The sequence below is a fragment of the Conger conger genome, chromosome 7 (assembly GCF_963514075.1).
Source record: "Conger conger chromosome 7, fConCon1.1, whole genome shotgun sequence".
In the NCBI taxonomy this organism is placed as follows: domain Eukaryota; kingdom Metazoa; phylum Chordata; class Actinopteri; order Anguilliformes; family Congridae; genus Conger; species Conger conger.
The window spans coordinates 26,474,218-26,496,655 of NC_083766.1; the positions used below are offsets into that span (position 1 = coordinate 26,474,218).

A 22,438-nucleotide genomic window follows, 5' to 3' on the forward strand; every position below is an offset into this window, starting at 1 on the left:
TTTCTCACAGAAACACAATATCTCTCTCTCTCTTACACACACACACACACACACATACACTGATTACGTACTCCGAAACATGCTTGACCGAACCACACATCGCGGCGTACAGTGGATTACAGGAACGGCGCAGATTAAAAACACATTTGCAACTAGCCTGACAGCACGAGGTGTGCGTTCTCCACGAGAGCCCAAGTCCTCCTGATCTACATTCCTCTGCATTGGAGGTCGGCCCAAGAGGTTTTACTGGGAGCCATCTGGAGCCCTGTCTGTGCCAGCTCCAGGGACAGACTGACCACACCCACGCACCGCGCACACGGAGAGAGCTCCACAAACACATCCCAGAGCTAACGCAGATGCCCCCCGCCATCGCTCACACGTCGCCATGGCGATAACGTCTCCCGTTCCCCGCCCCTCCCATCAATCACGCCGTGATTTACAGTACACACACGCACACACCGATTTTCTTCTCCGGCACACATGTGTCAGATTCGAAAGTGACATGATGGCTCAAGATTGATGTTGTAATACCAAGATTAGTGCGTCAGATGAGAGTGATCTTTCTCCGGTGCTGTTCAGGATAAAATTATTACATCTCAATAATTTATCCACCCAGCAACCCATCAAATAAACTGTCACAATCTGCATGGGGAAATGAACTATTTTACTCAGTATTGAATTCTGTAGTCAATTAATATTGATGTTGTATGGTAACGTCAAATATACTTAATTAAAAACAGGAAGATCACTAAACAATTTCTGGAAGTAATAACAATGTTTTTTATTTTACTTTTTTGCTAAATAAGATGAAAATATTTCCATTGAGGAAAGAAGGTTTGACTCATTTCAAGATTTGCCAATGTAATAAGAAAGTTTCACTTTATTAACAAGCTAATATTTTTTGCTTGGGAGAAAAAATAAGATCCTCAGTCTTATTACAAGAAAAAAATGCTTGTTCCAGTCACTTCTTGCAATGAACCAGATAGCGTTTATGGAGATAAAATCATTATCTCAATAATTTATGTCAGAGAATCAGTCACACTGCCCATGGAAAAAGTAAATGGCATTAATGCGAAATGAGAACAGCTTCTGTTTTCAGGCAGAACCTTCTTGCACCATCTCCGTATGAAAAGGTGGGGGTCAGGACTCTTTTACAGTTGTAGAACCACTAACCAGAGCTGCCAGGTTCATGGTTTATCAGGCCATTGTCCCCCCCCCTACCTTTTGTGCCCTTTCTGAAGGCACCCACAGGGGCTACTATCTTCCGTAGAATAGTGGTCATTGTTATGCTGTTAGCTAAGGTTACACCTACATTGCAATGCTGCCAGTGCTAAGGACCTGCTGAGCTGCATATTAATGCCTTATTAAGATAAATCTAGGCTGGCGTCATTAAAAATCACAAGGCCTTCTTATTCTCGCTCCATTAGACCACTCCAATTACTGGGAAAGACCGGTAAACAGCTCACGGAGCTTATAAACTTCACTGACAGGCACCAGTGTGTATATCTCTTCAGGCTTGGGTTTGCGGTTAATAATGAAAATAGATCCCTTCAAAGAAATACAAAAAGAACACACTAATGATATGAATGTTCTTCTTGTAGTAATAATCCCCCTTCAAAAATCATTAAAGGTTATTTTAGAACACCAAAATGTGATTATAATTTTCTGAAACTGAACTGCTGGTAGGGCTAATTGAAAGCAATGGAGTTTGAGAACAAAATTATCAAAAAACTAAAAAGCAGACTCTTCAAAGGCATAATTTAGTAAATGAAACTGTAAGGGAGGAAATTTTTTTTACCTAATGATGTTCTGGCAGGGACTGCATCCTTGTTGATCCAGAAGGACACCCAGGACAGGACCACGATGAGAGTACAGGGGATGTAAGTCTGAATGGTGAAGTAACCCATTCTCCTGCTCAGGTCGAAGAAGACCGTCAACACCACGTAGTCTCCTGAACGAGAGAGGAAGAGGAAGAATGAAAAAGTGATGAGAATGGATTATTTCCTTGAGTTCAGGAAAAAAGAACCCGTTAAAGGTCAGTGTTCAATACACAGTAGCCGTGGGCTTCCATAATGACAACTGAGATAAACTAAAACATAAATTGATCATTACCCAACATTATACCCTACACGTAAAAAAAAGAAATCAGCCAAGCCTATTTTAAGAATGCGCAATTCCCAACATTATACCCTACACGTAAAAAAAAAGAAATCAGCCAAGCCTATTTTAAAAATGTGCATATCATGCTCTCCCAATTGATCTAACTGAAGTCCCCGGAGGAAATCCGTTCGGACACAGAAAGAACATGCCAACTCCACACAGAAAGGCCCTCAGCTGGGATTCAAACTGGGTACCTACTTGCTGTGAGGCGACATCACTACTCTCTACACCTCCATGTGATTTAAGACCAGAGAACGGGAGCAATGCACATGCATGTACCAATGCAGCCAGTGTATATGGGGGCGTCATTGGCTCAGGAGGTCACTGCAGTCATCTGGCAATGAGAGGGTTGCCAGTTCTAGACACCTAGACACCTAACCCCCAAATGCTCCTGACGAGCTGGTTGGTGCCTTGCATGGCAGCCAATCGCTGTTGGTGTGTGAGTGTGTGGGTGAATGAGAACCATCGATTGTACGGCAGTTTGGATGAAAGCGCTATATAAATGGCAACCATTTACCACAACAAACATTTCTCATCTTTTCTGTCCCAAAAAACACTGTTCTCCCAGCAGGCCAAAGCCAATGCAGATGCTATATGCCCCAGGGTAGGGGTCACCCTCCATCACACCTGGGTCAAACAAATGTTTTGGATTCAAATACATTTCTGCACTTTACTGAGCTTGTCTTGTGTAGTGGAACCTACAAAATACTGACAAAAAGCACAAACCCCACCTGCTGGTCGTCTTGGTCGGCTCAATCGCACCAGGCAGATAAATCGGGTCCAGAAACGTATTTGAAAATGTATTTGACCCAGGTCTGCCCTTGGTGGGATTTGACCAAATAAGGCCGGGTAGGTCGTGCTTCCACCACGTCACTGAACGTCAGGTACAGACCGGCGGGTGGAGGACGCTGCCCTGGGGGGGTTCTCCTGTCCAGGTACGCCTGTATTTATGTTAATGAATAATTATAGGCCATCCCCGCTCTCTGTGTCTGAAACTGTTATTATGCTGTTATGTTCTCGCCGGCTTCAGGGCATGTGACTGTGCCTCTTTATGTTTATTTATAAACGTGAAGCTTTCTGCTTGGCCTGACCAAACTCAGCTCTCTCCCGGCAACAGCTGTGCACCATGATGCTGATTGGTAGTTGCAGCATACTGTGGCTTTGTCTCATGATTTTGTTGTTGTTGGATGTTGAACACATCCCTTTTTTAAATGGTACATTTATTTATTTATAAATGTGAAGACTCATCCTTGACCAGACCAAATTCAGCTGTTAAATCTCCTGGTAACAGCTGTGTACCATGTTGTTGATTGGTAGTCGTGACATAAAAGTAAAAAATATTGTGGCTTTCTTTTACGATTTTGTTCAAATTTGAACACAACCATATTTATAAATGTGAAGCTTCATGCTTGGCCAGACTCTGCTAGTGAGATCTCTGATGGTAGCAGCTGTGCACTGCCATATTGATCGGTAGCTGCGATCCATCCATCCATTATCTAACCTGCTTGTTACCGATCAGGTTTGGGGGTGGGGGGGGGTGTTGCAGCCTATCCCAGCATGCATTGGTTGAGAGGGAGGAATAAACCCCACGGACAGACCGCCAATCTATTGCAGGACACACACACACCATTCACTCACACACTCTTACACCAAGGGGAAACTCAGACTCACAAATGAACAGAACCATGTATTTGGACTATGGGAGGAAACCAGAATAATCGGAGTAAACGGTATTTACAAAATACAAAAATACAAAAGCAAAAAATACTTTGCCTTTCTTTCATGATTTTGTTAAACGTGGAACACATCGCTTTTTTTAATCATGGTATCATACCACACACCCCACCCCCCAAAAAAACTGTACGTGTTACAGTCCCCATGAGCCGTACCGTCCTAATCAACCCTTTCACTGGCAGTCCCAGAACCAGTGCCACGCAGAGACGGGCATGCCTTTTACTGCTGACCGACTCCTTTTATAACGGCATGAGCGTGGACGCCTCTCCACCGGGGTCCTCGGGGTGGCATTTGTTTTTATTAACACTGCATTAGCGCAGGCCCTGCTGCTGGGAGAGCCCGAGAACGGAGAACAGCTGGAGAAACTGCAGGTTAACACACTAATTCAGCGTGGTCAGCAGTGACTCAGGCCACATCGCATTAGCCTCCTCCATTAGCCAGCGCCGGACCCCGCCACAGCCCCTAATCATCCGCTACGCACCTCTCTGTAGCACCGCACCGACGGGTACCAGCCCAAGTCCAACCAGCTATTACACCGACATCCAGTTCCTGGGCAGAAAGAGCTTGGGTTCCGCTGGCAACCGCTAATTAGGCTCCCAACTTCCTGCTACGGAGCCTATTGGAAATGAGTCACACATCTCCCATTCTTGCATTTTGTATTTATTTATTTATTTGTTTACAATAAGACCCTAAACAAACCCCCCCCCACCCCCCAACTGGCAGTATGTGTTCTGAAAGGCGCATTCCAACACCACGGAGAGGAAAAGGATGACGGGCCTTTTTACACCTACGCCATTTGTTCCTGCCATTGTACTCATTACTGACAGATGAGATCTCCTGGCGGAGGGAGATTTGAGACGCCCGTGGGCACCGCTCTCAGGGAATAGGGAATAGACGAGCGGTCGTCAAGCGCTGGGTAAACGCAGCGGATAATTACTCAAGCCCAGGCACGTGTGGCTCGTAATCAGACTAAACGGTGACGAAATTAAACACGGGCACACGGTGGATGTCTTTGAACACATTTTGCGAGGAGGATCGGGGATCTTCAGTGGATCTAGATCACAATGATCGACAGAATCATCACCCCTGCTCACAGTGTCCTGCAATGCCAAGCACACCAGTTATGACAAATGGCCTTATAATGGCGTACAGAAACTATCAATCAGTTTTGCTTTTACCACTCTTCCCATAAAACATCTTTACAGTGTGTAACAATGGCTGATTCAAGAGAGGACACAATATCTCTCGCCGTATTTTATGTTTAAATTATTATATCAAGCTTTCTTTATGTACCCTAACATTTTAATCTTCCATTTTGACAAAAACATTATGGAACAGCATAATAACTTATGGGACAACATAATTCATTCAGCGGCAGTTTCTAAACCTTGTGGGACCGGCACTGCGTTTAACAGACCGGCTATATTACTGGGAATTAAACGGATAACAGAAGCTATTGCCTGCACTGCTCTGGGGTAATATGATTGTGCTCCATAAATATGGAATAAAATGGTCATACCGAGAAGTGAAATGCTGAAACATCACTTCCAGATGCAGCAGGCAAATACCTGAGCAGGCCCAGCACACAGACCATGGTAATCCTTCAGTGCTGACCACAGGAAAAGCTGCCCACGCCACGGTAATATGGCAGTAATATGGAGCGATAGATCCTCCATTACCCAGGGATCAGCGGGGCCGCGTCCCGGCGCTCCGGATGTGGTCAACGGCGTCTTTGGAGAACGGCTGAAGCTCCGGCGAGTCTCGCGTCGCCAAGGAGACCCACCGAAATGACGAGGTGTCGGTTTCCAGAGCGGCCGATAATTATCTGTCACGGCTGGGCGCACTCGGCCGGCCCCGTAATGATTGGGCCCCGGGACGATGCCGGTGACAGCTGTCACTCTCAGAGACAGAACCAAGCACAGGCTGCAGCAGGCTCTTATCTTCACGCGTTTAATGGGGGGCACCAATAGGCCACGGAGCTCCTGGAAGCCTGTCGGATGTAGTCATAAACTGGGTAAAACTGTAGAACTGCTGCTGGGGGACTCAAGTCGTGGCGTTTGGATGAGACCCACGGTCTCGGATCGAACCCACACCGTGTTTGTGCTGACTGGGGCTGGTAGCTTCATAGTTGGATGTAGAATAGAGCTTGTAACGGGTCCAAAGATTTCAGCCCAACCCAGCAAATCTAGAAAAAAAGTACACACTCTTTTGCAGAATTGCCGATTTCTTTGCCCAGGGTATGCAAGGGCTCAAGGGGAAGATTAGCTCCGGGTTTCTTCGCCGTCTAGGATCCTCTGATGGTTGATGGGCTGCCCATGGACTGCACACTAAAGCTGCATATGAAAGGTCTTCATCCGACTCAACTCTACGCAAGCTTAGCTCCAGACTGTCTCCAATGTGAGAAGAAGCAACTAGTAACTGCACCTGTTTCGGAACCACGGATGTCTAGACTGCCCCAGATTGGCAAACTTAGAAAAAGGATCCTGCATTCAACATGTTCACAAAACATCAGATTGGTCTTTGTATGTCGGCGAAATTCAAATCGCACTGAAAAGCACAGCAATGGTCACATTCTCTATTCATCAGGCTAGCCATTGTGAAACTGAGAGCGTCTGTCAGTCACGTCATGAATTAGGTCACTCACGTCGCTAACATAACCAGGCAGAGCTGCATCAATACCTGGCCCAATACCATATCTTCAAAAAAACGTATTTATGAATTTATTTATTTATTTTCTACCGTCCATTCTGGCTGGTTTTGGGGGAAGCGTATCTTCGGGGAACAATCAGAACGCTGATGAACGATTCGACTCGCCCGCTGTGCTGGGGAAAAATAAGGTAATCTGCATTTCAAAAGAGCAGCTCTAATTAGAGTGGAGCAACAGGCCTAGTTTTGCAGCGGTTCTGTGCCGAGGTCTTCACAAAGACACGGGGCTTGAATCCAGCCCTGTAGGCAGGATCACTGAGTTAGCTGGATAAACCTCGGAAACCTCCCAAATCCAGAATGACCTAAAAAGAGCTGTTTGGGGTTTTAATCAGCGCAGTTATCCGGCTAACTCAGTAATCCTGCTTCGTGAAATACCTCCCAGATCTCAGGTTTTTAGTTGTGCCGGTGTTAACAGACATACCACCGGAGACCAGATTATTATTACTTTTTAGACACGGCAAAACATTTGCAAAATGAAGAAAACAAAATAGTGCTATCTCCTGTCTGTTTAATAACCCCCTTTCTACAACAAGACAGCTTTCTTTTTTACATTTGATTGGAAATAAATCGTATAGATGCATTCAGTGTAGGTGTTTCAATATGAGCGAAGGCCAGGTTCTCTCACGTGGTCACAAGACATTCTTTCTATGAATCTGTTCTGTCCTGATGTCAGTGTTTTAATATAAAGGAGAACATGAGAAAACTGCTAAATATACAAATAAAACAATTTCATTTTGGTAAGTACCATGAGTAAATCCATTCCCAAAATAGGGAGTAGTATGATCTATTTTCTTTCAAGAAATGGCTGCCATTTTATTTATTTTTTAACTTGAGACCTCTCATTCGCTCATTGAGATATCAAATAGATTAGTTGACACATCAATGGACAAGTGAGAGACCTCAAGTTGAAAAACATATATATATATATTGGCTGCCATTTTGTCTTTGTTTCATTGTTTACTTTTCTGTTCTGTCTGGCAAAACCATGTGTCAGCCTCCCTCACCTCCGCTCATTGCGAGAGTCTGGCTTTCAGAAAGTCAATCTCCCATTGGGTGGGAGAACCGGGGCGAATAGATAAGGGCAATTAGGCTTCAAAAACTGAGTAAAGAGCACCGGACACTTGTCTCTGTGAAATATGATGCCGGTTTTCCGAGCGTTCAGGGCAGACACTGCACGTCGCTCAATTTGATTATGGCAATTGAAGCTCTTGCATCCTCCAGCCTGCGGTCTCTCAGAGTGTGCCATTTCCAGCTCTCGCCTCTCAGCTCGTTTGCACAAGGACCGACGTGCAGCTCGAAATTTCAACACCGTGGATAACGAGATGATTGGTATCTGATAACTGGGGGACATGAAGGGGGGATAATTACCTGACAGCTAACAAGGGAGTGTCTGTTGGCCCTTACACCCAACATAAAATGCTCATTATTATATGCTCTTATGCGTTAAAAATATACTGAAGCGGAAAGGAAGCACTGATGGGCCCTGCTATTTTAAAAAGCTGCTCGGTGCTCATCCTGCTAAGGCTCTGTTCAGCACTGATGGGTCCTGCAGTCTGGTATATGTTAAGATACTCTACTAATGCACAAATGGTTCTACAGGCTGGTATATGTTAAGGTACTCTACTAATGCATTAATGGGTCCTGCAGTCTGGTATACGTTAAGGTACTCTACTAATGCACGAATGGTCCTACAGGCTGGTATATGTTAAGGTACTCTACTAATGCATTAATCTGTCCTACAGTCTGGTATATAAATGGTTGGCATTTATATAGCGCCTTTATCCAAAGCGCTGTACAATTGATGCTTCTCATTCACCCATTCATACACACACTCACACACCGATGGCGATTGGCTGCCATGCAAGGCACCGACCAGCTCGCCAGGAGCATTTGGGGGTTAGGTGACTTGCTCAGGGACATGTCGACACAGCCCGGGCAGGGGATCGAACCGGCAACCCTCCGACTGCCAGACGACTGCTCTTACCGCCTGAGCCATGTAAGAGCAGTAAGAGTATATGTTAAGGTACTCTACGAATGCACGGATGGGTCCTGCAGTCTGGTATATGTTAAGGCTCTTTTCTAGTGCACAGATGGGTCCTGCAGTCTGGTATAAAATCTGGCCGATGCCCATGCTGTTACCCTCAGATTTGCCTGTCTGCATGTGAATTGTCTTCCCTCTGATGAGCCCGGCTTGCAAACCGCGGTGTGACAAGAAGAGGCACCTGACACCATGCGCTTTGGTGGAGAGTCTGTACTTGTCTGCACTCTCTAAAGCTGATGATGGAGATTGCGCTGAGTGTTGCTAAGTGTTTTTTTTTTTAAGTTGCGTGAATGCACGCCCATCAAACAGGTTAAATAGAATTGGCAGAATGGCTGAATATTCAGAGATAAAACAGTTTGTGACGTAAACTAGTGAGACTGAAGGCAACTCTCATTCCCTCAAGAAGCCACAGGAACTCTTAGTGCAGGTGGCGCTTAATGAAGAGGAAAAACAACCAGTCATTTTCCCAGGCAATCGCTGTCCTCTGGATTACCAGGAGCAGCGCAGGTCCAGGTGTTAATTACAGTCCTATTACTCTGTCAAACTGGGACTGAAAAAGCAGGAATGAAAATTGGTATTTAAAGTCCCCAGAAGGGATTCTGCCTCTGAGTCACAGCCTCAGTTCCTGCTCTTGCTCATAGAATGTCTTGGCATGGATAAGAGTTCAAAGATCACTTCTTATTATAGAAATGAGGTCTTCACTTCAGAAAAAAACAACAATCTGCATTTCCATTATAATCTCTGCAGCACTGAAAATCTCACAGAGGTACTGTGCCGACACAAACCAAAATGCTAGGTTTATTTTTCAGTGTTGCGGTCGGATCATTCATATTTATAATTCACTACATCCCCTTGGGTACTCCCTTGTCTGCAATTTTTCAAAATGCTCAATAATTTATGCACTATTTTCGAACCGCCACCTGGAAGGGAAGGCGAGTCTGTCACTTTTCGTCCACACTACAGTCGTTGCTTGTCTGCTTTCCGACTCTCAGCTCTGACATTTGATCCTGGCCTCTTCCTAGCACCTTCGAGACACTGCCTGATGACTTTGCTGTGTTTTCTCTGCTTGCCTCCTCGGAGATTTGCTAACCGTCCAGCGAAACTCACAATATTGCTGGAGGTAGCCCCTTCCTCCCTTAAGTGGATTGCTTCAGCTTAAATTGAGTTACACACTTCGCGGCACATAGACTCCGAGTCCACCCGTCCATTTAATGGAGTGTGCAGAATATCTTTTGGCAACTTTTGCAGAATTATTGGGCGAACCGAGAGATAATACCACAACCGAGGCCAAAGGGGGGTATTAAAGAAAGGGGGGGAGGGAGGAAATAGTATAAAGTTGAACATGTACCAAGAAATATTCTGGACAAAACTGATGTTTTTGTCAGATGTGTCAAGTCCACTTAGAACATCCCTCATTCACTGCGGATTTCAGAATTACAGAATTAGGCTAAATTAGCTGACATAGCTGAATACTCTCATATGGCCAGTGTGCTGTTTGGCTGCCTTCTAGCCTCTGCAGTGCCGGCAGATTTCAGCTGTCAACATCTAACCTGAAAGCTGTGGGCCTCCATAATCAGAATGGGAGGCCGGTGTGTCCTGAGGCTCTCTTGGCTCAAGCTAAATCACACAGACCAATGCACACAGACACTGCAAAATCAAGACGGCCACTCCAAGAACGCCTCTCTATAAACTTAACTACACACATCCAATAAAATCTCAAAATAAGATAGCTCAATTCACATATGAAAGATCTATTAACAAAATAAGAATAAAATCCGCAATTAGCGGGAACCACGGGCTACGGCTACACTGATTGCTTCTCCGGTGATAAAAGTTGTCTCTACTCGGGTAAAAGCGCATTTTGACTCATTTACTCCGTTAATGTGCTTAACAGAGGGGTAGTAAAAACAGAGGCTCCTGCCAACGATGGCGGTGATTAATTCAGACGCCAGCGAACGGCTCGCCGCTCGACGGATTGCAACTTCGAGGGATACGAGGCTCTCTCCCTCCACAACGTCCCCGATCTGCCTTCATCAGCCAGCTGGACGGGCCTGATGATGCTCCACGCCGCGTACACACAAGCGTCGCTTCTCCTCAAACGTCTCGCGACGAGGACGCGGATTTCCGGCGTTCTCTCTTCCCCCGCTCGTCCTCTGGGAAAGGGTTTCACCCGGCGGGACCTTTGAGGGGCCGTCCCGCGGGGCCGGCGACGTTCGCGTGCCGCTCCCGGCTGGAGGGCGGCAGACTCGTCACTGACGGCGGACGACACGGCGGGGGGAGTTCAGCAGGCCGGCCAGTCGAGCACCGAGCAGGAGCACGCACGGTCTCCTTGGAAACATACAGCCGAGCAGATGGCGCTGCATTTTCTTACTCTTCGACAAGGGGCAGAGTGCCATTATAAATCACAATAAGTTGAAACAGTTTTTTTCTTTTTGCTGGGCAGGCCTGGTGTTTTGGCTTCTCTGTGAAAACCGCTATCGGTTGTGGATTTCCCCCCCCACTCTTGATGAAAGCTATTGTTTAACCAAGGCAACCAGGCCTATTACATAACAGACATATAACTAAAAGCATTGCACTTTCATAGCATTGCAAAAACCTGTAGTACATCTCAGTGAGATGATCTGACCATGATTGAGGGCTCCGTCCTGACGGTGGGCGTGAAGACATACCGGTGTCCCCTACAATCAGAGTTACGCTAACATCACACTGACAAACTCTACACTGTGTTCAGGGCATCGCACAGTAATCCAGCAGCAACAGCAGGAGCACAGCACCAATAACCAGGATGGAAAGCTGGCATTTTCACAACAATCAGGAATTTGTGCAGCGCCCTGACTGCTATGATTGAAGCTCTCTTCTCACTCATATACACTCTCCGAAAAAACTCTTCCAAAAGGAACCTGCGATTCCGTAGAAGAACCCTATCTATTTAAAGGGTTATTTGCCAGCCAAAATGGTTCTTTATCTGGGAGCTTTCACACTCGCCACATGTGATAGAAATTGCCATAAAGAACTAAAAATGGTTCCTCTGTGGAGACAAGCCCTTTTCAGAGTGTATAATGAAGGCCATTATCACTTATTAATTCCAAAAGGCTTAGCAAGCAGTGAGGGCATGACTCAAACAATCTCATTCCTCTGGAAATTTAAGGTGACCCTATACATTCATATCATTCATTGCCGTTTTGTGCTTATTGTTAGCAGAGAAACAATATTAAGTACGTTGCTTAAGGGCAAACCCAGGAATTCAACATGTAACTTTTAGGTAACAAAAAGTTCTCCAACCTAAGTCGTGCATACACAAAAGAGATAGACCACCTATCCCATGACCCTACACTCACAACCAATTAACTCTCATTTGGCAGTTCCAAGCCAATGTTGAGAAATAAGACTAGGATGTATTATTACTTTAGTATTTTTAATCAAAGCATAAATGTATTCCTGGCTGTTTTAATCAGGATCAAGACTCACATTTGCACATTGCACAGCATAATTATTTGGGAACGCATTCATACATCCTAGGTGCCCGGGGGTTAATTGGGCTGCCTAACATAAATTTACAGTATATTACATTAAAGGCTCTCTGAGATTTCTTTACAATTTAACATCTTGTCTACTTTTCTATGGGCACGGACACCATTTTAGGCACTGTTTTACGATCCCCAAGACAAGCGGCGGTTCTGTGCCCCTCATAACAGTATGCCAATTCAGGGAAGATGACACTAACTGCCCTCAGGATGCGGCGATAGAGGTTTCTTTCTCTCCAATATCTTTCTTATTTTCTCTCACATTGTTCCTCAGAGATCTGGAACCACTGTGAAAGTGCCTCAGGTTAGTGATACACCAGTCACACCTACCAGCAGGGCCATAGCTGCATCGAGGACACAGAGGTCATGTCTTTTGTATTTTTAATGTCTCAAAGTCAATATTTACTTTAATTATTTAGTGAAAACAATCATTCGGAATGAATTGCCTTTCGTGTTTTCTCAAATCAGAAAATAATCTAGAGCCATATGTACCACATTTACCCACCAAACACCACCTCAACCCACCCCCAACGAGTGTCTTGACCTAGGTATTTTTTAGGTCCTGGTTACCCCCTTGTCCACAGCTCCTTACAGATGCAAAGGTAAGCTAGCATCCATTGCTAACTCGCAGGTGTAATTCTCACTGACCACAGTTGGTCATATGGAGGCATTAATGGTAGGGAGATATTAGCGTTAACTCAAGGATCTTTGGCCAATTTTCACTGTCCCTAACCCTGGTGAAACAAGAACAGTCACTTTCTTTCTCTATGGACTTCCTATCACAGTTAGCGTTTCACACAAAGGGAAAACCCTTACTCTTGAAAAAGAATGATCTGTAGCAGGGTAAAAAAAAATGCCTTTCCTCAATGAATAATCATTTAAGCAATCATCAATCTTAAATAAATTGCATATCTTCAAAGCGTCTTTCTCAATTTGCATTTTCACAGAGGAAGTTGAGTGGGTGCTTGTCACAGTTATGATAATGCAAACCTATAATGCCTCCTTTGTGTCAGATTTATCAAGGAAACAAACGTTCGAAGGAGTCCCCTTTTACTTTTACTGATTTAACAACGTGATTGATGGACTGGCCTCTTGAATCATGGTGCATAAATTACATTCCAGAGACATTTGCATTGTTTTCTTGGCACACCCCGTGATGCTAAGGAACATAATTATGAGAGCATAGGCCAACGCAGAGCTTTTACATCAGTATACAGTGGAGAGCGTCCACAACAATTGTCACCACCATTCACCACACTAGCGACAGCTCTGGTCATTTGTGTTATTGAATTAGCAGAGAATAGAAATGCGGATGTGCAAGGAGGAAGGCATTTCTGCAGCAGACTGTACCAGACACGGTCTTCACGATCTCAGAGGTGTTCCTCAGCCCTACGAAGGAGAACTGGTAGAGCCTCCAGGAGCGAATGTCTCCCACTTCCACTGAGCTCCTCTTCCACCGGTAGATGATCTCCTCTTTGGGGTAACCATCTGGAAGGGATGAGGGAGAGAGAGTGGGAGGAGGGATGAGATAGACAGAGAGAGGAAGGGAAAGATCTTAGACTGAGGTAAAATGTTCAAGATTAACCCTGTGAAGAGTATGTTTTTGAAACATTTTTTCACAATTCTAGAGTCAGTGTTCTAGATCTCTGTTGCTTTTAGTTACCAGTAGTGATTGTTACATCAGTTCAGAATGTTCAGTTTAGACTATCGGTGATGTTACACCTTGAAGGGTTAATATGAATGACTCATTCCCCCCACCCATTTCCACCGCCCGGACGCTGTGCAGAATTTAGCTGGTATTCTAATGGAATCTGTCACACGGAGGAGCACCCGCGTGTTTGGGAAACAGCCCGGAGAATGGCGGAGAGCTGTAAGTGCAATCCTAAATACTGATTACATCCTAATTATGAACGACCCCGAGCCAGTTCCATTCGATTTTAGCCCAGAATTGAGCAGGGCGATCCATGCGGCAGGGCTAATTAGGGCACTATTGTACTGTATGAGCTCCAGAATGCCGCTGTAATGGGCTCCTAATTGAACAGCCCAGAGGTTTGCTATAACAGGGGGCTGATGGATCTTCAAGACAAAATGTTATGGCAGATGATAGCAGGTTCTATTCTTTATCCCCTGTCTGCATTAACATACTTTCCATCTTTCAGATGGAATAGTTTCACGATGAATTATTGATCAGATTTTTTTTCTTTATTGAAGAATGAGCGCATTCCGCTGCTGCAGTCCTCCTGGCAGGCCTGTTTACAAATGCATGGATTTACTTACTGCAGGACGGGAACATGCACCGAAGAGCCAAGCCCCTGCCACCATACAGTATTCACCAATAAAGCCCGCAGACTTTAACTCGTTTGGGGTGGAGGATGACATCCGAGGGCTTCTTCATTAAAATTTTAATGCATTTTTTTTCCCATACTATTTTTAGGGACACAGTTCTCGTTCTTTCGTCAGAGATCTTTCCTACGGCATGTTTGCGAATCTCTAACAGCCTGATTACCATAACAACACCTCCCCACATTTTCTCAGAAGACAGAATTGATTCTCTTGCTCTAGATTCCTATCTGGCTCCGACCAGACACGGCCGCGATTATGCTGTGGTTCTGGGATACGGAGAAACCGCACGCCGTAATTTGAACCCTTCTGGTTACCTGGTTATGATTTTCTGTTTCCCTGGTTATGATTTCAAGTTTATTGTATGTTGCTCAGGATAAGAGCATCTGCTAAATGACTATAATGTAGTGTAGATGTAAATATAAATGATTTAATAATCACAGCTGGTAACTGAATGCAGTTCTAGAGTTCTGGAATTCTAGAATACTGATTTCTAGACAAATGAATATTTAAAAAACAACATTCCAAAAAACCTTCTGTTCAAAGGGTTAAATGTCCATTGGCATTAGCACCTTAGTTTGCAGATATTCACTTCCACCAGTCACCCTGTCTCAATTAGCTAACTAAGCATACACCCCCACCACAGATCACAAATAGATAACAGCACAGCAAAATTCACAGGAATAGAAGAACAGTCTTGTCAACCTGCCACTAATGAGGTGTTCAATAATAACTGAATGTGGGATCACTTAAACCATAGGGTTAATTGAATAGTCCTGGCTTAATATCCAGAATCGGACACGGCCGGTTCCCTGCACCCCCTCGTATGGAGCGTGCTTGGCTTTGGCGGGATGGAACTGGGCGTGAGCGCAAAACGGAAGCGTATGGCCAGACTTACAGCTTGAGAACTCCAGGGGACAGGAGTGCTCATCCATTGGAAAGTTGTTCAGTTTAAGCTGGCACTCGGCATCGATGGTCAACCTGCAAACACAGGCCAACGGTCAGCCACATTGGTGCCAGAGCCTTTACATCACATCCACATGCTCAGGAAAGACTACGGCTTAAGTCCAGACTTAACTTAAAACATGAAATTCTTATTTGTTTAAGCCTGACTTAAAATTCATGCAGTAAAACAATCCCTGCAATCCCTAGGAATAAAAAATAAAAATAAAAACACAAATACATTTCAATGCTATATTCACACAGAGTGGCAGTAATGAGAACAGCTGGTTGTTTAATGAAACATTTCAGGTACCCTGTTCAACCCCCCCCCCAAAAAAAGACTTATTTTGTTAACCATTGCACATAACTGCTGTCCATCTCTATAATCTTTCCCTACGGCACCGTCTTCCTCTCCAACAAGGCCACTCAGCAGAATCCCATCCCTGACAGCCCCCAGAAGGAAATAACTGCCAGTGAAGAAACTGAGTCATGTTATTTTCTGAGGAATCAACCCTGGCAGAAGAGTGACCTTTGCTAATAGCACAATTATCATCAGTGCTTTTAATTAGCAATGGGAAAAAAAGTCTAATTCCCTATCAACGCAGTTTCATCAGTGTCATGTAATATCCTGTACACCATTATCACGGTACAATTAAAAACTATCGGTCGAGCTGAAGTTGTTAAAAAGTAAAGAATTAATGAACTGTGGGCATATACTCCCGTAATATCAATCAGCCTTCAGATCTCAAGCACGTTCCTCTCCTTAACCACATGCAGGGAATATGCTTCAATGTGTAGAGAAACACTTTAAAAACTCCTCTGCATTAACTGTGCCTTAACTCTCACCATCAGCACCAGATTATGGTGGTCAACAGCAGACAAAACCCAATCATAAAACCAAAACGAAATGCCAATGTTTCTCATGTGATCCAAGACAAGGGCATGCTGTGCTGGAACTGCATGAGAGGGTACCACACACCACATACATCCCCCACTCCCCACCCCCACGCTATTTTCTCTTTTCTATTTGCCGTGGAAATCCCCCAGCATGCTCTGCTGCTTTTAATGCATTCCCAGCAGAAAAGCTATTTATATCCTGGATAATACCGGAGTGTGTAGAGTATCCGCCCGTCATTCCAGATCCTCAGCATGCGATTGGGTGTGGTGATCCAGTGGGCGTCTGCCTTCTTGGAGTTGCGGAAGAAGGTGTCAGGGATCCAGATCTTGCCCACCATGTTGCTGTTGAGGCGTAGGACCTTCATCGTGCTGTTGAACTTCAGCCTCCTGTCGTACCATGTCTGTGCGAAGAATATGTCAATGGTGTACTCCTGTTGGGAGAAAAGCAGAGGAAAGGGATGGTAAACATTATTTACATCTATTCACTGGTGTAAAATCCAGCTACCACCGGCTCAAAATTACCTGGGACCAAGCTACTGAGCTGGTCAAACCATATCAAGCTGGGAGCTGACCCAAGCTGATGAACCAGCTACCAGCTGTTTCAAAACTGAGCTTGAACTGTTTTTTTTCAGCAGGGTTGGCAGACAATATCTGCAGGGAGGCTGCCGTACGTGGGGTTGTAATTGCTGTACGGTGCTAAATAATGGCCGCTTGGCCCACTAGTACTCCACGGGAATCTGCTGGGGTTAAATATCGCTGCTGAACTGAACAGTCTTGAGGCACTCAACCTCAAAATTAAAGGTTTAGCGGCAATCCAGGCGTGTGTGTGCCTTTCGCTTTAGAGAAAGCATAATCTCTGTAACCTCTCTGGGAGGCTGTGTCCACACTTCTGAATGAAAATGACACAGCGCTTCTCCTGTTCAAACGGCGGGAAGTCCATCCCTTACATCGTCTACAGGGGGGAAAGAGGACAGGTCGGAACCTCTCATTTGTTTTTTTTCCACTTTCTCCCATATCATAGCATTGAGAACAGGCCATATCTAAAAGCGAGATGGCATCTAGCAGTGTATCAAGCCTGTTCTTGAGTTTATGCCTCCACTGCATGACCTGGCAAGCTATTCCACACAGTGACCACTACGGGTGAACAAAATACTTCCTAACGTCGTGCCGTACATATCCTTTGCTAATTTCCATCTATGCCCCCTTGTTCTACGAGCAGAACTCAAGCTGAAGAATCTCCTGTGGCTCACTTTGTTAATCCCTTTTATGAATATAAGCCTCAATCAGCTGGCCCGTTTCTGAAAGGGCCGAGGTCTGGCAGGGGAGTTCAAAGGGAAGCAGCCGGGTGATTTGTGTATACGAGGGCAGACAGGCAGGGCTTTAGTGGTTTACATTTCCACAGAGCTTAGCCCAACAGTAAACCCAATCCATCTACACCACTCTTCCATACACACTAAATAAATCAAGAAGAGGACAAAAATACAGCCACACCACCTGCTCACCTTGATTCACATCGCCACTGGGGAAATCCTAAGCATTTCTGCTATTTCCTCAGCCTTATCACTCAGGCCCTTACAAACAAAATGTTCCAATTTGTGACTCATCAAATTTCGCTGCGCAAACAGAGTAGAAGCCTTCCCTTCATGCCAAAATGTCAGGCTTTGCTTATTACAATGAACTGGACTAATCTCCATATTTTCATTGTGTCCCTATTTTGACAGCCGGGCTTAGCTCGTGTCTTCTGTCCGCAAATAGATCAATCCCCTTGAAGCAGATTACTCAGCCATCTTTCCACACTTGCTGAAACTCGTCTTTAGTTTAATAAATAGCCAAAACAAAAGGGGAAATGTTGGGATGTCCTTGGGAAAAGGATAGAAGGGTTCACTGCAGTGTCACTGAGCGATGAACTTCTTGCCTCAAAAGTAACATTCAGTTGACATTCTCTGAAAGGAATGGAAATAGAACAGAAACACTGGACTCATTTTAGTCCATTTTATAAATCGCTTATTCATGTTCAGGGTCACGGGTGGGGGGGGAGGGGGAGCTGGAGCCCATCCCAGCATGCAGTGGGCGAGAGGCAGGAACACACCCTGGGCAGGTCACCAATCCATTACTGGGCCCACATTGCTGCCATTTGCTCACACATTAATGCCTACAGGCAGTATTTTAATGACTCCACTTTGTCTACTGCTAATAGCTAATTCCTACTGTTACTGCTAATTCCTCGCACAGTCCAATGACAGGGGGAGCTGGAGTATCCAAAGTAAACCCACGTGGACACAGGGAGAACTAGCAAGCTCCACGCAGAAAGTACCCGGGTGGGATTTGAACTCAGAACCTTCCGGCTGAGAAGCGACAGTGATATTCACAGCACCATCGTGCCGCCCACTCCCATGTCAGGCCATTATGCAAAATGAAGGACGAGGCACCGCACCCATTAGTTTGAACGGGACCCGCAACCTACGAGGTCCGCTTTTTATCCAGCAAAGAGTGAGAGAATCACAGAGTGATAAAAATAAAGGCCTTCTGAAATTCCACATGCAGTATTTTAAAGTAAATAGGAAAAAAAACCCTATTTTAAATTAAAGAGTTAATAAGAGTTATTAACTCTTTATTAATTATGGATGACTGTACTCAACTTACAAAAGCTTTTTGAGGGAAAAACATGCATTGACTTAATGAGCAAGGCAAATAATCATCATTAAAACACCACTTTCCGTTGAAAAATGAAAACCTCTGGTGACAGGGAAATGAGTCATACTGCACCTCCAACCTCACCAGATTCAGGTATCAATAATGTCATAGTCAGCTGGCATCTACTTACCATATTAATGGCATTTACTGGACCAATGCTGTTAACAAACATGTCAGTGTGGATCACTGTTGGTTTGACTGAAATGCAAGAGGAGAAAAACAACACGTTAGATCACAGCAAATTAATGAAGACAGATATCTGAAGTCGTGGTCGAAAACAAAGGCACTGTACCACAGATATAAAATAGACGGTTGAGCCCAGATCTTAAATAGGACATTATTTTGTATTCAAATGCTTCCCTGTGCTCGGTTCTTCTTGCCTGGTGCTACTGAGCCAAACAAGAGGACCAGTAGGTGGGATTCACAGTTTTTTTGAGATTCAGTAAAGTGGTGAAAATTGTATTGCACCCAGGTCTGGTTGAGCCACTGGGTATATATCAGCATTATGGTTATTAAAGGCCATAAGGTCATACACTCTGGCAAGGTTTAAACCATGATGTTCATCAATAAGTGCTGTGTATTTTTGTCTTCACAGAAACAGATTGGGTCCTTCTCAAACATTAACATACACTGCCTTCTCAGTATTAACAGTCAATGTGTTGTGAAGGCAGTGTAGTTAGTAATGGATGCAGGTTGCAGCTGTATGAATATCTAATGCACTATAAGGTTAAAAAAACCTCACAGATGACGGCCACAGTCAATCGATGACAGGGATACCCTTTATCTCCCGCAATTCAGAATACTGTACACAAATACAATAGTTTATTCAACAGTTTGAGAGGTGAAATGTGTATTATGTACAATTAAGTATATGGCATTTTGTATAAAGTACAGTGTAACTTGTGTGCTATTCCCTCGAGAAGCTACTGTAACCATTTATAGAACCAGGCAGCAAGGACACAATGAGTTTACTTAGAATAGCCACACATAGTGGGACATGCACTTCCTCACAGTAGGCGAGGCGACCCAGTGTGCTTCTGGGATATGTAGTCAAAGCTGTGTTGGTGGATGGGAGATGTGTGTGTATGCGTGTGTGTGTGTGATGGCTTGGGGGTGGGGGGAGAGGAGGTCGTGTCAGATTAAATATGGTGAAGGAACGGGGGAGCTGGGTGTCATACAGGGACCGGCACTCTGTCATGTTTCTTCAGTCACGTCTGCTCAATGTCAAGCCACAGATTCTGTACAATGCACGCCGCACAGGCAGGTGTGGGCGAGCTTATGCGCATGGTGAAAGGTGAAATAACAGTTGAGGGGGTGCGCAGTCCAACAGTCTCTACATTAAATGTTGATTGCGGATGCAATACTTTCATTTTGCCCCACCCTTTAAGGTGTGACATCAAAAAGTGTGTGGTTTCAAGGTTCTTAAGTGAATATTATACTGTTAGCTTCACAAACACTACTGGTCATTGAAAGCAATAGATTTCTAGAACACCAAGCTAAAAATAAAACCACCCCAGAAAATAATCTTCAAAGGGGTAAAAATGCTGCATGAGATGGACTGGACTCCTCACTCATTATCATAATTCATATTCTGGGCTGTTATATAAAAAAATAAAAAAATCTGTGAATAAATTAGGAATTTTCTCCACATCAAACAGGAGGAACACCATTCCCATTCAAAGAACATCCTAAGTACAAGACATGCAGTGATGTATAGTCCCAGCGCTTGACTTATCATCCTTGCCTGTCACGCTTTTAAGGCTAAGCCCAGATTTATTTCCTCAATTCTCATTGGACGATTGACATCAGTAAAATACAAAGGGGAAAGAGCCTCAGCTGCTCACGGCTGGGACAGTAAAAATAGCCTACAGTGGGTTTAGTGCATAGATCACTTTCCTTCATAATGCCACAAAATATTGCTATGGCACAAATGACAGAATTGTCAGCTCAGTTTAGTCACACACAGTGAAAAAAAAAAACAGACTTATTTATACTTTAGCCAAATATGAAAAGTCAAGCACGATTAATTCAAGGTGCTTCATTCTGTCAGAGTTATTCATTGATATGAGATTTAATCAGGTACTAATCCATCTATTTCCCCAAGAAAACTGCACTACATTTTTCTTGCTTTCATATGGTTTTGCGAAGGAAAAAAAGAAAAGCAGTCTGTGGACATCTGTGCCTTCCTAATATTGCTTCAGTTCCTAGACATAGAGTGCAGCAGTATTAAACTTGAATGACCTGTGCGCTGGACTCCTGAAACTGGAATAAATATGAGCAATTGTGACACAACTGTCCTCCATGCACAGCAAGGCCTACTGAGGTGGACAATTCACAAATCTATTACTACATTTTTGATTCATTCATTGATCAATGATTTGATTTTTTAAAATTACGACAAGCAATGCTCCTTCCTATTAGCTGAATTTCTTTCAGGTTCCAGTTGGTTTATTTTATGGAGCGTATCTGATTATTCTGTTATATTTTACAGGATACAGGCTGTGGACAATTCATCTCTGTATTTATTATGCACATTGGGAGAAAAGCCATCTCTGAAATACCTTTTGAAATCACACCAAAACAGCACCTAAATTGATAACTAATACCTTATGGTATCTCAAACTCCAACTCTCCATGCCAGGGCTGTCTAACCCTGTTCCTGGAAATCTACCATCTTGTAGGTTTTCATTTCAGCCCTAATTTGGCACACCAAATCTATTCATTAAAAGCTTGATGAGATCTGTAGCTGTTGAATGAGGTGTGCTTTGTTAGTGTTGGAGTGAGAATCTATAGGACAGCAGATCTACAGGAACAGAGTTGGGAAGCCCTGCTCTAGCTGTTGAATGAGGTGTGCTTTGTTAGGGTTGGAGTGAAACCCCATAGGATGGTATATCTCCAGGAATAGGGTTGGGCAGCCCTGCTCTAGCTGTTGAATGAGGTATGCTTTGTTAGGGTTGGAGTGAAACCCCACAGGATGGTAGACCTACAGGAACAGCGTTGAGCAGCTCTGCTCTATGCTATGGCATCACGTTGTGCTATGAGGATACTCAATTTTGTATGGAAGGCAGTGATTGTGGAAATGCTATAGCACTGCTATGCTAGCACTGCTATGTAAAATAAATGTTTTTAACAACAGCAAGCTCAGTTAAACACAAAGGACAAACAGGGAGTTATGCCTACCTCCTATGTCCGGTCGCAGCTTGTTATCATAGCCGTGCAATAAGCTGTTTAAGATGTGAGTGACATCGCTCTCATACACTTTGGGAGTCAACACCCACGTTTTATTCGACACTTCATCATCATCATTTTCAGTTTGGAGAGAGCTGAGGAGCACAGAAGCAGAAAATAAGAAATTAGAAACAACATTAGCCCCTTTAAGCATGGTGAACGGGCCAGCACC

At 44.3% G+C, this 22,438-nt stretch overlaps 1 protein-coding gene across 3 annotated transcripts in view; it reads right to left on the reverse strand.

The window, feature by feature from the left end:
• gabrg2 (gamma-aminobutyric acid type A receptor subunit gamma2) overlaps positions 1-22,438 on the reverse strand; it is a 43,592-nt gene that overhangs the window by 11,956 nt on the left and 9,198 nt on the right. For all 3 annotated transcript variants that reach the window (XM_061248093.1, XM_061248092.1, XM_061248091.1), the window contains exons 2-7: positions 22,219-22,361; positions 19,169-19,236; positions 16,555-16,775; positions 15,404-15,486; positions 13,516-13,653; positions 1,799-1,951 (exon numbers count right to left, since the gene is read on the reverse strand). In XM_061248093.1, coding sequence (XP_061104077.1) covers positions 1,799-1,951; positions 13,516-13,653; positions 15,404-15,486; positions 16,555-16,775; positions 19,169-19,236; positions 22,219-22,361 — 806 coding nt within the window. The remainder of the gene's footprint in view (positions 1-1,798; positions 1,952-13,515; positions 13,654-15,403; positions 15,487-16,554; positions 16,776-19,168; positions 19,237-22,218; positions 22,362-22,438) is intronic.